The 15,076-nt window shown below is 55.5% G+C and overlaps 1 protein-coding gene across 3 annotated transcripts; it reads right to left on the reverse strand.

Annotated features, from left to right (window-relative positions):
* nup155 (nucleoporin 155) lies at positions 1-14,742 on the reverse strand. 3 transcript variants are annotated; one of them, XM_067250016.1, is made up of 35 exons: positions 14,608-14,742; positions 14,000-14,162; positions 13,567-13,704; positions 13,274-13,370; positions 13,094-13,164; positions 12,768-12,860; positions 11,773-12,036; positions 10,931-11,004; positions 10,683-10,774; positions 10,493-10,590; positions 10,223-10,390; positions 9,836-9,936; positions 9,218-9,388; positions 8,941-9,051; positions 8,668-8,762; positions 8,148-8,233; positions 7,924-7,986; positions 7,564-7,726; positions 6,812-6,878; positions 6,438-6,553; positions 6,199-6,302; positions 5,652-5,701; positions 4,944-5,126; positions 4,589-4,727; positions 4,189-4,324; positions 3,589-3,742; positions 3,298-3,402; positions 2,944-3,098; positions 2,547-2,676; positions 2,225-2,338; positions 1,990-2,110; positions 1,463-1,573; positions 943-1,079; positions 602-708; positions 1-158 (listed from the first exon to the last, which is right to left on the reverse strand). In XM_067250016.1, exons 2-35 carry the CDS (start codon positions 14,139-14,141, stop codon positions 20-22), a joined length of 4,095 nt encoding a protein of 1,364 aa, XP_067106117.1. In that variant the 5' UTR covers positions 14,142-14,162; positions 14,608-14,742; the 3' UTR covers positions 1-19. The 3 variants fall into 3 exon arrangements, with proteins under 3 accessions (XP_067106117.1, XP_067106115.1, XP_067106116.1); XM_067250014.1 differs by having other exon boundaries at positions 4,944-5,135; positions 5,568-5,701; XM_067250015.1 differs by lacking the exon at positions 14,608-14,742 and having other exon boundaries at positions 4,944-5,135; positions 5,568-5,701; positions 14,000-14,453.
* Between the last annotated feature and the right edge of the window lie 334 nt (positions 14,743-15,076).

Genomic DNA, 15,076 nt, shown 5'->3' on the forward strand with positions numbered 1-15,076 from the left:
TCTCCCTCACAGGGGAGGTTCAGTGAACCTTCTCCAGCTTGGCCTGCAGGGCCTTGAAGTTGCCGATGGTGTGCTGCAGGGCGGAGTTGGGGCTCAGAGACTGCAGCTCCACCAGGTAGCCACAGATGTTGTCCAGACACACGTTGGTGAACCGGCGCCTGGAGAAGAGGAAGGGGAGGAGACGGTGAGGAGGGTGAAGGTGAGGGGGGGAGGGAAAGGGGGAGAGGGAGGGTGGAGACACCCCTCTGGCAGACCCACTCCCTCCCTCTCACAGACACACACACACCCTCTAACAAAACAGCACAACAAAACATTACATTTAAATTGAGTCATTTAGCAGACGCTCTTATCCAGAGCGACTTACAGTAAATACAGGGACATTCTCCCCCGAGGCAAGTAGGGTGAAGTGCCTTGCCCAAGGACACAACGTCATTTTGCACGGCCGGGAATCGAACTGGCAACCTTCTGATTAGTACCCCGCTTCCCTCACCGCTCAGCCACCTGACTCCCCCCTACAGCACTACTATCACAGTTCCCCTGGACAGAGTCCCCCGCTCAGTCACAACCTCCTGAAGTCTAGGGTCCCGTAGGAGGAAGTTACCTGTCGTAGGTGGGCACCTTGCTGGGCTCGTCCACGTAGCCAGACAGCAGGATGTGGATGCACTCCACCAGGTGGAGAGGCTTCTGCAGCCTCTGCCAGCACGGGTCCTGGAGACCACAACAGAACCGCACACACACACGGAATGATGAGACACGTAGATTGATTACCCATGAGCCTTAGAGTTCATGGACACCCAAGGTGGGTGACTGGATGCATTACGGTGCATGTTATTGGCTGGGGTGACCATGTGATGCACTACGGTGCATGTTATTGGCTGGGGTGACCATGTGATGCATTACGGTGCATGTTATTGGCTGTATTGAGTGTATTGGGGCGTGTACCCGTGTCTTGAAGAGCTGGTCGTAGACCTCCAGCAGGTGGGGCAGCTGGACTCCGATCTCCTGCATGGTGAAGGTCACGAAGCCAACGTCCCAGTTCAGACGACACACTTCCTGCTCTAGGAACTTCACCAGGAATTCTGGGAAATGGAGTCAGTGAGGGAGGAGGAAGTGAGATACGTTCACTCTTACCGTTTTCAAGAATGACAAAAGAGATTTCTTGCTGAGGTGTTGTGTGGAGGTGTGTTCGTGCCCTTGAGGGCACATGTAAATGTCTGTGTGTGCGTAAATCAATCCTCTCCAGACCCCGGGTGAACAAGCTCAAACAGGTCACTGGCGTAGGAGAACAATTAAGCAATTACAGCTTGAACATCCTGGTTCCTCTCCTCAGAAAGACACACAAGACCTCCAGGCCCCACCAGGAGTCTCTGGAGGGACCAGGGGCCTGGAGGCGGGACGTGGGGGGTATGAGAGATGGAGGTGAGGGGGTGGGGGAGACACACCTGTGGTAGTGACGGCTTACCTAGGGGGAAGTATCTGGGCGTGCCAGCGTAGACCTTCCCCAGTGAGACCAGTTTGAGACTCAGAGCTCTCATCCTGTCCGCTGGGCTCATGGCCAAGCTGTCGCCCAGCTCTGCAACACAGGAGCACACAGCCAATCAGAACACAGGAGAGGAACACACCACCAATCAGAACGCAGGAGAGGAACACACAGCCAATCAGAACGCAGTACAGGAGCACACAGCCAATCAGAACGCAGGAGAGGAACACAAGGCCAATCAGAACGCAGTACAGGAGCACACAGCCAATCAGAACGCAGGAGAGGAACACACGGCCAATCAGAACGCAGTACAGGAGCACACAGCCAATCAGAACGCAGGAGAGGAACACACGGCCAATCAGAACACAGGAGAGGAACACACAGCCAATCAGAACGCAGTACAGGAGCACACAGCCAATCAGAACGCAGGAGAGGAACACACGGCCAATCAGAACGCAGTACAGGAGCACACAGCCAATCACGATGCTCCTAAAGGGGGAGAAGCCTACCTTTCTCCATGATCTCCTGCCACAGGGAGTGGACCAGGATGGGGTCAGAGTGACCAGCACAGTGGATGATGGCCAGCTTGCATTCAGACAACCTGAAGTGGTCCGCAAACTCCCCATACAGCTGGACACAAGGGCAGAGGTTAGGGGTCAGTCTCTCACTACGAGTCGCCCCCACCCCCCCCGGAACACACAACAGGCTGACCTGTCAATCAAGCGGTGCTTCCTGTGCCGTTACCTTGGTGATGTCCATGAGCTGGGAGTCGAGCTGGGCGACGGCGCCCTGCACGGAGGGGTGGTGGGAGTACTGCCTGCTGAGGGTGTCCTGGATCTGGAGCTGGATCCTCACCACCTGGGACACACAAGCATGAGCACACAGGCATAACCCCTAACCCTCCTCCCCCTCCACAACACCCCTCCTCCTCTCCTCCTCCACCCCTCCCCCTCTCCCCCTCTCCTCCTCCACCCCTCCTCTGCTCCTCCACCCCTCCTCTCCTCTCCCTCTCCTCCTCCACCCCTCCTCTCTCCCTCTCCTCCTCTCTCCCTCTCCTCCTCCTCACCTCCATCTTCTCCTCCAGCTCGTGGAGGAACTCCCCGTTGGCTCCCTGGGTGGAGATGCAGGAGGAGCTCTTGGCAGACAGGATGGCTCTGGAGATGTACTCCAGCCTCTGCTTCAGAGAAATCTCCGTACTGCACACACACACACACACACACACACAAACACACACACAAACACGCACACACACACGCACACACACCATAAGTGGAACATTTTGTAATACATGTGCATGTTTTTATTCTGTATAAACCCTTTAGCGTGTGTGTGTGTGTGTGTGTGTACCTGTGTGTGTGTGTGTACCTGTGTGTGTGTGTGTGTGTGTACCTGTGTGTGTACCTGTGTGTGTGTGTGTGTGTACCTATGTGTGTGTATACCTGTGTGTGTGTGTGTGTGTGTACCTGTGCATGTCAGCCAGGCGCGCCAGGACGTGGGCAGCCTTGCCAAAGCTGCGGCTCTTCTCGTAGTAGCGCCACAGCATGTCCATGTTCCTCACCTGGCCCTGGTCCTGCTTCACCACACGCATCAGGTGCTCCTCCAGGTAGGGGGAGTTCACCTGGGGGGGAGAACAATGAGATGGATGATGAGGAAGAGAGAGACGGAAGGAGAGAGAGGGGAGAGAGAAAGAGAAGGAGAGAGAAAGAGAAGGAGAGAGAAAGAGAAGGAGAGAGAGGGGAGAGAGAAAGAGAGAGAGGGGAGAGAGTCCTCCATGTGTAGGTCATGTCTCAGTTTGCCAGGTTATCATGTTATCCCACCTCCAGCAGCTTGTCTGTGAGGTCGGCCTGGATCAGCCAGTTGTACAGGGCTATGTGGAACAGCTCATCATGGGACCTCTGGGCCAGACTAAGCATCTGCTCCAACTACCAGGAGGAGAAGAGAGAGAGGGAGGGAGAGAGGGAGGAAGGGAGAGGGGGAGGGGAGGGAGGGAGAGGAAGGGAAAGAGAGAGGGGGTTACTGAGAATGTCCATGGACAGTAGACAACCTGTAGAAGTCCTGACCTATGACAGAGCATCCTTCTTCCCCCCTCCCCCTCCCGCTCCACTCACGTGGGCGGTGGCATCCTCGTTGCTGAGCATGTTGGGGTCGGAGGTCATGACTGGGGGCCCAGGCTGCTTGGGGACGCTGGGGGACTGGGGAGCAGCCTTGCTCTGGGTCACCAGCTCCTGCATGGTGTCTGTGATGCACTTGTAACACGACAGCCTGGAGGGGGGAGGGAGGGGGGGGGGCAGTCAACAGGGAGAATACCAGGGAGGGAGGAATGTTCCCAAGACTTGATACCCCTCTCCACACCCATGTACCCCCTCTCCACACCTATCTACCCCACTCCACACCTATCTACCCCACTCCACACCTATGTACCCCTCTCCACACCTATCTACCCCTCTCCACACCTATCTACCCCTCTCCACATGTATGTACCCCTCTCCACACCTATCTACCCCTCTCCACACCTATCTACCCCTCTCCACACCTATCTACCCCACTCCACATGTATGTACCCCTCTCCACACCTATCTACCCCTCTCCACATGTATGTACCCCTCTCCACACCTATCTACCCCTCTCCACATGTATGTACCCCTTCTCAGGTACCCAGAACCAGAACCAGGCCTCTCTCCCCAGTACGTCCCCTCCCCAGCAGGTACCTCTCCTGGAAGGCCTGCTGGCCCGCCTGGTCCTCCTCTGGTTCTCCGTTCTTGTAGAAGTGAGGGCCGAGCCTCTGGGGGTCCTTCTTCTCTGCTGCCGTCAGGCCCAGCTCCAGAACGCCCTCGTAGAAACGCACTGACACACACACACAGTCAGTACACACACACACCAGGTATTGAGTGAGAGAGTGAGCAAAAGTGCAAGCGTGTGTGTGTGTGTGTGTGTGTGTGTGTCAGGGAGGAGAGTGTATGGGTGAGTGAATGAGAGAGAACACGTGTGTGTATGAATGCGAGAGTGTATGTGTGACTGAGTGAGAGAGCACGTGTGTGTGTGTGTGTGTCAGGGAGGAGAGTGTATGTGTGACTGAGTGAGAGAGCACGTGTGTGTGTGCACTCCTACCCTGCCTGTACTGGGAGCACACCAGGGCCAGGTCAGTGTGGTGGCTGATCTGCTGGTAGAGACGCAGAGACTCTCTCAGAGTGCGCTCCTTATCAGCCTTGTTCTGCACCTGCCTGGATCCCTGCAGAAGCTCATTAGCCTGGGGAGGGAGAGAGGGGGGGAGAGAGGGAGAGAGGGGGGGGGGGGGAGGGAGGGAGAGAGGGGGGGGGGGGGAGAGGGGGGGGGGGGGGGGAGGGGAGTGTGGAGGTGAGGGAGGGAGTGAAAGAGAGAACAGACAAGAGGAAGACGGAACGTGCATGTGTGTGCGTGTCTGTGTGCATGTTGTGTCTGTGTGTGGGCGTGTGTCTGTGCCCACCTTGGCGCAGATGCTGTCGTCGCTGCTGTACAGCAGGGGGCAGACGTCCCGCAGGTGGTTGCTGACTGCGTCCACCGAGGCGCTGTCCTTGATGTAGACGCTGACCAGGGCGGTGATGAGGGCGCCGGTCAACTCCCGACCCCGGGTCACCAGGTCCCTGAAGCTCACGGCCTTCATCTGCTCCTGGAGATCCTACACACACACACACACACACACACACACACACACACACACACACACACACACACACACACACACACACACACACACACACACACACACACACACACACACACACACACACACACACACACACACACACACACACACACACACACACACACACACACACACACACACACACACACACACACACACACACACACACACACACACACACACACACACACACACACACACACACACACACACACACACACACACAAACGTAAGTACACTTACCACAGACATACACAACTTTTTTTTCTGGGGCCCTACTATTGACTCCCATTGGTGGGGAGGGGGTGGGTGGGTGGGGTGGGGGGGTGGGTGGGGAGGGGGGGTGGGTGGGTGGGTGGGTGGGTGGGGTGGGGGGGTGGGTGGGTGGGGAGGGGGAGGGTTTACCTTGGGCAGTTCAGACAGGACCAGGCTGAACTGGTGGTCACACAGAAGCTTCCAGAGGGCCAGGGTCTGACAGGAGCGATGCACCAGCTGCTGGATGCCCTGCAGGGAGATCTTCTCATAGGCCTGGGCCTCGGCTGGGGGAGGGGAGTCAAGAACCTTAAATCAGACACAACGCCACATGCTGGGGTGTTTTCCTCTAGAGGTGGGAAGTGGAAGGCTGGTCTGGGACCAGGTGTAAGGCTGGTCTGGGACCAGGTGTAAGGCTGGTCTGGGACCAGGTGTAAGGCTGGTCTGGGACCAGGTGTAAGGCTGGTCTGGGACCAGGTGTAAGGCTGGTCTGGGACCAGGTGTAAGGCTGGTCTGGGACCAGGTGTAAGGCTGGTCTGGGACCAGGTGTAAGGCTGGTCTGGGACCAGGTGTAAGGCTGGTCTGGGACCAGGTGTAAGGCTGGTCTGGGACCAGGTGTAAGGCTGGTCTGGGACCAGGTGTAAGGCTGGTCTGGGACCAGGTGTAAGGCTGGTCTGGGACCAGGTGTAAGGCTGGTCTGGGACCAGGTGTAAGGCTGGTCTGGGACCAGGTGGAAAGCTGGTCTAGGACCAGGTGGAAGGCTGGTCTGGGACCAGATACGTACTGTGGTACTTCCTCTGGAGCTCCTGCTGGACCTGCTGCGAGGTGGCCCCGTCCGGACGCATGAAGCCCAGCAGACGCTGCTGCAGGTGGGCCGGGGAGCTGAAGCTGTGGGGGGCAGAGGACCAGGGGGGCCCTTAGCACGGCATGGAGGCACCTCACAGTCACGCTACAGAGGCTGATGTGGATGTGAGGCCTGGTGGCCTTGAGGGGGGTTACCAGGAGAGGAGGGGGGGGGGTTACCTGGGGGCCCCCAGAGAGGAGGGGCTGAACTGGGCGTTCTTGTCCAGGAAGTCCTTGAGGCCTCGTAGCTCCAGAAGCACCGACTCCAGATCTGAGGAGCTGACTGTACTATCCAACTGAGGGGGAGAGAGAGAGAGACAGAGAGAGAGAGAGACAGAGAGAGAGACAGAGAGAGAGACAGAGAGAGAGACAGAGAGAGGAGATGGGAGGGGAGAGGAGATGGGAGGGGAGATGGGAGGGGAGAGGGGAGGGAGAGGAAGGGAGGGGAGAGGGAGACAGAGATCCAGAGCCAGGGTGAATCAGACAGGTATGGCAGACTCACTCCAGACTCACATCTCTAACAGCAGAGGTGACAGCGTCCTGCTGATACCCACCATGCTGACAGTCTGGTCTCCTTTAGAGACCGTCTTCTCCACAGCCAGACTACCATCCCAGATGTTCCTGAGGGAGCAGGATTCAGACACCATCACACATTTCACTCACGTCATCGGATCAGGAATGTGCACCCTGACAACTGATGGCCCACTAGCAACATGAGCTAGTGAGGTTGAACTGTGATGGGAGTCTAGGACGTTTTGCTACGCCGTACGGTTTAATACTGTAATTGAAATGTTGTCGTTGCATCGTGCCTGGTAGCTGAGATGTGGTTACTTTACACTGTGTCTGGTAGCTGAGATGTGGTTACTTTACACTGTGTCTGGTAGCTGAGATGTGGTTACTTTACACTGTGTCTGGTAGCTGAGATGTGGTTACTTTACACTGTGTCTGGTAGCTGAGATGTGGTTACTTTACACTGTGCCTGGTAGCTGAGATGTGGTTACTTTACACTGTGTCTGGTAGCTGAGATGTGGTTACTTTACACTGTGTCTGGTAGCTGAGATGTGGTTACTTTACACTGTGTCTGGTAGCTGAGATGTGGTTACTTTACACTGTGTCTGGTAGCTGAGATGTGGTTACTTTAACTCCAGACCATTGCAGGATTCTGACCATCAAAATACTACTAGAACCATGCACTTCTGATCCTAGAATATCTGCTGTACTTTCCTATATGCATGTTGCTTTTGGCTTCGAACGTCTGCTAAATGTATAGAAAAAGAGGTTGGGCTCAAAGGTGGAAGGGACTGACCCCAGGACTCGGGTGAAGTAGATGCTGATGCCGTTGTGCTTCCCAGAGAACACCACCTCCGGGCCTGAAGACATAGGGGCGGAGCCTGACGGCATGGGGGTGGAGCCTGACGGCATGGGCAGGGCCGAGATGAAGGGCGTGGACATACTGGGAGGCATCATACCTAAGGGACACACACACACACACACGTAAATCAATTACTGGACAGCCTTCACCCTACTAATGTGCTGATGCCAGGGTTGGGGGGGGGGGAGGAGAGGGTGCTGGTGTACCTGGGGCAAGGTTGGGGGGGAGGGGGGAGAGGGTGCAGGTGTACCTGGGGCAGGGTTGGGGGGGAGGGGGGAGAGGGTGCAGGTGTACCTGGGGCAGGCGTGGCTAGGAAGCTGGGGTTATGGAAGGGACTGCCCACAGGCACAGGGGATCCTAGAAGAACAACAACAACAAACACAAACAACAACAAACACAAACAATAACAAATGGGAGCTGAATGATGAGTGCGTTGTGAGGAATCTTCGAGTAAGATGTTTTCAGAGGCATGCAATGATGAATGAAGATGTGTGTGTGTGTAGCGTGGTGGTTCCTACCTGGGACAGGAGAACCCATGAGAGGACCAACGTTGCTGGGAGCTGAGAGGGCGGTGGGAAACCTCATCTGAGCCTCTCCACCGTACCTGATACACACACACACACCATGACGACACAGAGCGTGCAGGTGTGTGTGCATAGCTGTTTATGTGTATAGCTGTAGGTGTGTGTATCGAGTGTGTGGGGAGTCAGGTGGCTGAGCGGTTAAAGAATCGGACTAGTAATCAGAAGGTCGCTGGTTCGATTCCCGGCAGTGCCAAATGACGGTGTGTCCTTGGGCAAGGCATTTCACCCTACTTGCCTCAGGGGAATGTCCCTGTAATTACTGTAAGTCGCTCTGGATAAGAGCGTCTGCTAAATGACTAAATGTAATGTATAGCTGTGTGTGTGTATATATAACTGTAGGTGTGTGTGTGTGGTACCTGAAGAAGGCTCTAGTGGTGTGTGTGTGTGTGGTACCTGAAGAAGGCTCTGGTGGTGTGTGTGTGTGTGTGTGTGTGTGTGTGTGTGTGTGTGGTACCTGAAGAAGGCTCTGGTGGCCCAGAGGGACACCTCCCTGTCACAGGCAGCGCTGGAGCAGGCCAGGATCAGAGCTGTGGCACACGCCTGATCCTCCTGGGGACAGCACAGCCACGTCACTACACGTGAGTGTGTGTGTGTGTGTGTGTGTGTGTGTCCACAGGTGTGAGTGTGTGTGTATGGCGAGAGCGAGAAAGAAGAGAAAGCTCTGGTGTGTGCATGTGTGTGTGTGTGTACGGCAAGAGAGAGAGAGAGCGAGAGAGCGTAGACTCACCCTGTGCAGCTTGAAGAAGCGCTCCATCTCGTCGCTCTCCCCTCCGGCGCCGCTCACCAGCAGGTGGCGCAGCTGGTCCACAGGCCTCAGCTTGTGAAAGATGTGACTGCCCTGGAAACACAACATCTCTTTCAGCACAGGGGAATAGACCTGCTCCCCCGGGGACGCAGTCCTGCGTGTTCTAGATGTTTCCCAGCTCCAACACACCTGATTCAAATGAACGGCTTGTTATCAAGCCCTGTGGAAGCTTGAGAACGGTAATGGTCGCCGCGGTTACCTTGGCTGAGAGGAGGACGAACTTCTGTGGAGGAACGCTGTGCTGCTGCACCACCACGGGGGGGTCTGTGAGGGGGATGTGGTCCCTGTTCAGGGGGGGGGAGAGCCGGGGGGCGGGCTCCTCGCTGATGGCACACAGAGCCCAGGAGTGGCCGTCCACAGCCGACATCGTCTGGAGGAACACAGGTAAACACACACAGGTAAACACACACACGTAAACACACACACACACACACAATATGTGTATGCATACCAGAGATGGCAAAAGTACACACAATCCTTCACTCAAGTAGAAGTACAGATATTCATGTTTAAAAAGACTCTGGTAAACGTTGAAGTGCCGAATACACTTTTTCACTCAAGTTAAAGTAAAGAAGTATGGTCTCTTTTTGTTGCTTTTTCACACACAGTGAAAGGAGAGGAGAGAAGAGGGGAGAGAAGAGGGGAGGGGAGAGAGGCGGGGAGAACAGTGAAGCCTAGAAAAAAGCCCAGTAGAGTATAATACAGTCCTCATCATTAATGCAAAAGTTTTTTGTAAAACTTTTTCCCCCCCCAAAATCTTTTTTTTTTTTTTATAAAAAATAAATAATCTGAAAAGCAGGGGCCCGGATGTTCCTACCTGGGCCTCCATCAGGGGCTTCTTGAAGGGGAACGAGTCGTGGTTGATGCACCACAGGATGTCACTGTCCTCTGTCTCCGCAGCCGCCATCAGCAGCACTCCTGAGGGGGGGGGAACATCTGAGTCAGGTGGCTGAGCGGTTAGAGAATCGGGCTAGTAATCTGAAGGTTGCCAGTTCGATTCCCGGCCATGCAATTACGTTGTGTCCTTGGGCAAAGCACTTCACCCTACTTGCCTCGGGGGGAATGTCCCTGTACTTACTGTAAGTCGCTCTGGATAAGAGCGTCTGCTAAATGACTAAATGTAAATGTAGAAACAGCTGGAGGAGTGAGAGAGGAGGAGAGGTGAGCGAGCAGGTGAGGAGGACTGACGGAGTGTGAGGTCTACCTTTGCTGTGGAGAGCCTTGTGCACCTTGGCAGGCTTCTGCAGGGTGGAGGAAGCGGAGAAACCGGGGGGGAGCCGGACGTGGACCAGAGCCAGCAGGCTGGGCCGCCCGGCCGCCTGCTTCTGGTGGGGCGGGGCGAAGGGGGCGGTGCTGAAGTACAGCCGCACCCCTGCACACGGGGAGAGGGAGAGAGAGGGAGGGAGGGAGATGGTGAAGAACCGGGTCGGGTTGGAACGGAGAGCGCAGGATTCGGAGCGCGGCCTTCTCTTACCTGCGTGAGTGACAGCGAGCAGGTGGCAGTCTGACGACTCGGACCTGTCGATCACGGAGATCTGGACGATGGGCTTGAAGACGGAGCGATCGATGGTCCTGGGAGAGAAGGAGAGGGGGAAACGTGAGCCACTGTCTCTGGAGGGCGGCTGAGGTGTTGGGTTGAGGAGAGAGGATGTGAAGACAGCCACCTGGCGATGTTCCCGGCTGCGGCCACGATGGAGTTGAGTGACATGGCCGCCACTCGACTCATGCCCTGGCCGTCTGAACCCAGGTCGTACACCTGAAACCACACAACACAGATTCTATTACTACTACTACTGATAGTAGGATTATTCATTTTTATAATATTACCATCTTTATCTTTATGGAGATTCAGGTAAAGTACGACCATGTGGTGCAGAGAGAAAGGTGTGCTCCCAGGGGGTGACAGCTGTACCTGCAGGACTCCCTTCTCAGACCGCGTGAACAGAACGTTGCGGGAGTTGTCGATGGCGATCTGTACAATGGGATCTGAGGAAGTCAACAACAAACAAAAACAACAAGGACGTGATTAGAGTCTGGGGAGTGGGGCAGGGTAGAGGGACTGGGGTAGGGTAGAGGGACTGAGGCAGGGTAGAGGGACTGGGGTAGGGTAGAGGGACTGAGGCAGGGTAGGGGGACTGGGGCAGGGTAGGGGGACTGGGGTAGGGTAGAGGGACTGGGGCAGGGTAGAGGGACTGAGGCAGGGTAGAGGGACTGGGGCAGGGTAGAGGGACTGAGGCAGGGTAGAGGGACTGAGGCAGGGTAGGGGGACTGGGGCAGGGTAGGGGGACTGGGGTAGGGTAGAGGGACTGGGGCAGGGTAGAGGGACTGAGGCAGGGTAGAGGGACTGGGGCAGGGTAGAGGGACTGAGGCAGGGTAGAGGGACTGGGGCAGGGTAGAGGGACTGAGGCAGGGTAGGGGGACTGGGGCAGGGTAGAGGGACTGGGGTAGGGCAGAGGGACTGAGGCAGGGTAGAGGGAGTGAGGCAGGGTAGAGGGACTGGGGCAGGGTAGGGGGACTGGGGCAGGGTAGGGGGACTGGGGCAGGGTAGGGGGACTGGGGCAGGGTAGAGGGACTGGGGCAGGGTAGAGGGACTGAGGCAGGGTAGAGGGAGTGAGGCAGGGTAGAGGGACTGAGGCAGGGTAGAGGGACTGGGGCAGGGTAGAGGGAGTTATGCAGGGTAGAGGGACTGAGGCAGGGTAGAGGGACTGAGGCAGGGTAGAGGGAGTGAGGCAGGGTAGAGGGACAGTTCCTTACCGTCCTCAGAGAAGGAGAACTGGAGCAGGGAGGGGACCAGGAAGGACAGGCTGCTCTTGGAGTGGTTGATCTTCCTGCAGCGCTGGCTGAACCAGCCCGCCTCCGCCTGGTAGGCCACCTCGTACAGGCAGCCGTCCTTGCCCGCCAGGAAGATGCGGCCCAGGTCGGTGGAGGTGATGGCCAGCAGGTAGGTGTTGTCTGTGGGGATGGAGTACAGGGGGTCGGGCAGCAGCTGCATCCCACCGGACATGCTGTCGTTCAGGCCTGTCGGGAGAGGGGGGGGAGGAGAGATTTCACATAAGCCAACAGAGGGTGATGACAGCCAAGGCCCTAATCGTCTAGGAGGAGGGTAGGTGTGGAGGGGGGCAGGTGTGTGGAGGAGGGTAGGTGTGTAGGGGGGCAGGTGTGTGGAGGAGGGTAGGTGTGGAGGGGGGCAGGTGTGTGGAGGAGGGTAGGTGTGTGGAGGGGGGCAGGTGTGTGGAGGAGGGTATGTGTGGAGGGGGGCAGGTGTGTGGAGGAGGGTAGGTGTGGAGGGGGGCAGGTGTGTGGAGGAGGGTAGGTGTGTAGGGGGGCAGGTGTGTGGAGGAGGGTAGGTGTGTAGGGGGGCAGGTGTGTGGAGGAGGGTAGGTGTGGAGGGGGGCAGGTGTGTGGAGGAGGGTAGGTGTGGAGGGGGGCAGGTGTGTGGAGGAGGGTAGGTGTGTAGGGGGGCAGGTGTGTGGAGGAGGGTAGGTGTGGAGGGGGGCAGGTGTGTGGAGGAGGGTAGGTGTGTGGAGGGGGGCAGGTGTGTGGAGGAGGGTAGGTGTGTAGGGGGGCAGGTGTGTGGAGGAGGGTAGGTGTGTAGGGGGGCAGGTGTGTGGAGGAGGGTAGGTGTGGAGGGGGGCAGGTGTGTGGAGGAGGGTAGGTGTGTGGAGGGGGGCAGGTGTGTGGAGGAGGGTAGGTGTGGAGGGGGGCAGGTGTGTGGAGGGGAGCAGGTAAGGGGCAGCATCTCTACTCACCTGCCTGAGCCTTGGGGAAGCTCAGCCCCAGGATCACCACATCCACAGGGGTGGCCAAGACCAACAGGAAGTGGATATGTGGCTGGAAAATACCTGGAGGACACAAGACCACCAGGACACAGTGTAGGCTGGTGGTGCATCACTCTAAACATGAGCACTGTGCCTGTGCAGAGCGCTCTTAGACTCACTCACTAAACACTGTTCGAACTATGCACTTCTGACACTTGATTTCCTGCTGTGGGTACTGTCTACATGCATTATTTCTATGCCGTGTTGGATAAAAGCGCCCTGCAAAATGTCAAATTGCAATGTGAGGGCTTCTGTACCTGGTTTGGGTTTCACCAGGCCTACTGAGAGAATGGTTTCACTCAGTCCATCAAAGTACGCCACATCACCCCTGCAGTCAGAGAGACAGACACCAGTCACAGTGTGTCAGAGCTCTCTTCATCTGCTCCACAGCCGCAGAGAGACAGGTGGAACTGGAACATTTAATCCTGAATGCTCACCCATCTTCATAGTTCCACATGAAGATGTCGTTGTCGATGGTGAGCCATGCCCGGCAGATCTCGGGGAAAACTCCCATCATGCAGTTGCACTGCATATCTATGAAGCTGGTCAAGGTATTTTCCGACTCAGGGTCGCTTGAAGTAACTTGTATTAGTGCAGATCACAACAATACATCCGATTGTACGAAAGTGCAAAACAGGCGACTTTCACAAGTAGTACCACAGATGAAGAGAGCCATGCTTCATCGAGTTAGGACTCCTTGCAGCGCTGTTCAAATCTGCTCAAAGGATACGGCTGAATTGCTCTACCAGCTCAGGCGGAAGGGGAACCCTGCGTACCGCACTAAGCTCTGGGAGGTTCGGTACGCTAATAAGCCCCGGTCCTTGGAGCGGGTAGTCCATGTCGGATACCCCAGACAGGGAGGGCATGTCTGCGGGACAAGAAATCGGTACGCGTGAGCTGACTTTTTGAAATACGATTTTGTAAAATGACCACATCAACGCTGAGAAAGGAGAGTCGTTTTTACACTCTGCTTGGTAAAATACAGAACGTGACTTGATTACCACATATCACGCGGTGAAGGACTATGCTCTTCTCATCCTTGATTCGCTATCTAGTGTTCTCTCTGTGAACGGTATTTGTATGTCGCTTCGGATAAAAGCGTCTGACATGTCATATGATGCAAAGTCACTGGTGTGCTGCCTGAGGACACAGTCTAGACTTACTGTGAGAAGGAACATTGAGGAGTTCTGACAGGTCTGGGAAGCAGCGATCCTCCTGAAGATGTCTATCGATGAGCCGGCCAGAGCTCTCCAAAGCTTCGGCAAGAGCAGCGGCTGGACTGCTCGGTCCGACGCTAGACGGCATTGCTTCAGCTCAAGCCGATGTCTGTGGAGAAACAGACGTGTCTTTCCACAAGACAACTACAAGGCCGTATCCAAGCAGACAGTTTATCTTTTTTAAGCGTTGTTTAAGTATTATCTGATGGTTAGTCTAGCTAGGTTCCTCAAGTTGGCTAGCTAGGATGCTAAGCTAGTAGCAAGCTAGCTAAGCTCACTAGGTTCGCCTGTTGCTAAGTGTCCAGACTTTTGTGAGCGTATATGAGAAGGCATTTTTTCGTATTGTCATTTAAACTTTAGTTTGCTGGCTGGATACTCAAAACAAAATACAAACAATGCCCTAACTTGGTTGACTATCTGCCCTGGTAGTACAAAACGCGCGCTCAGTTCATATTCATAGAAGATTAGCACAGCCAGCTAGCTAGCAATAATGGCTAAGGGAATGCGAATAACGTGACAAACTTGGACTCGTGACTCATATCATGCCATCTTACCCTGCTGACAGTGCCGTCCGGTGATGTTGTGTTAAGCGACTTTACAACTGTATTAACGAGCACAACTCCTAGCTAATGTTTTCAGACTTTCGTAAACAAACGAATGCTACAGCCCGCCAGCCTCATGCCTTGAGTTGAAGGGTGAAAGGTCATGAATGGAGACGCACATCCGGCCAGGTTGGTTGGTTGTGCTTCAAGTGCGTGTTCGCTAGATGGCGCCAGAGGTTTATATGAGAAGGTCAAGCGTCCAAGAGACTGGATTTTAAGGCCATGCACCTGTTGTTGGTGTTTGAGACTATTTTAGTAGTCTGATACACTCGTTAACTACAGGAAATTCTTGAACCAACATATCCCACCTCAGAAATCTTGCCTATAATTTTAACTCAGCTCAGATGGAGTTACAACATACACTGGCCCAATAAAATGTGGCACCAACTTCAAATGTCCCTCTGCAATTTCTTATCAAAGG

This window comes from Osmerus mordax, chromosome 14 (genome assembly GCF_038355195.1).
Source record: "Osmerus mordax isolate fOsmMor3 chromosome 14, fOsmMor3.pri, whole genome shotgun sequence".
In the NCBI taxonomy this organism is placed as follows: Eukaryota; Metazoa; Chordata; class Actinopteri; order Osmeriformes; family Osmeridae; genus Osmerus; species Osmerus mordax.

Excerpts from the sequence above, each read along its gene's own strand:
- nup155 (XM_067250014.1), bottom strand. The coding sequence starts at position 14,141 with ATGCCGTCTAGCGTCGGACCGAGCAGTCCAGCCGCTGCTCTTGCCGAA. Across the intron at positions 13,165-13,273 it reads ATGTGGAACTATGAAGATGG|GGGTGATGTGGCGTACTTTG; the intron begins GTGAGCATTCAG and ends CTCTGACTGCAG. Across the intron at positions 12,037-12,767 it reads CTTCCCCAAGGCTCAGGCAG|GCCTGAACGACAGCATGTCC; the intron begins GTGAGTAGAGAT and ends CTCTCCCGACAG.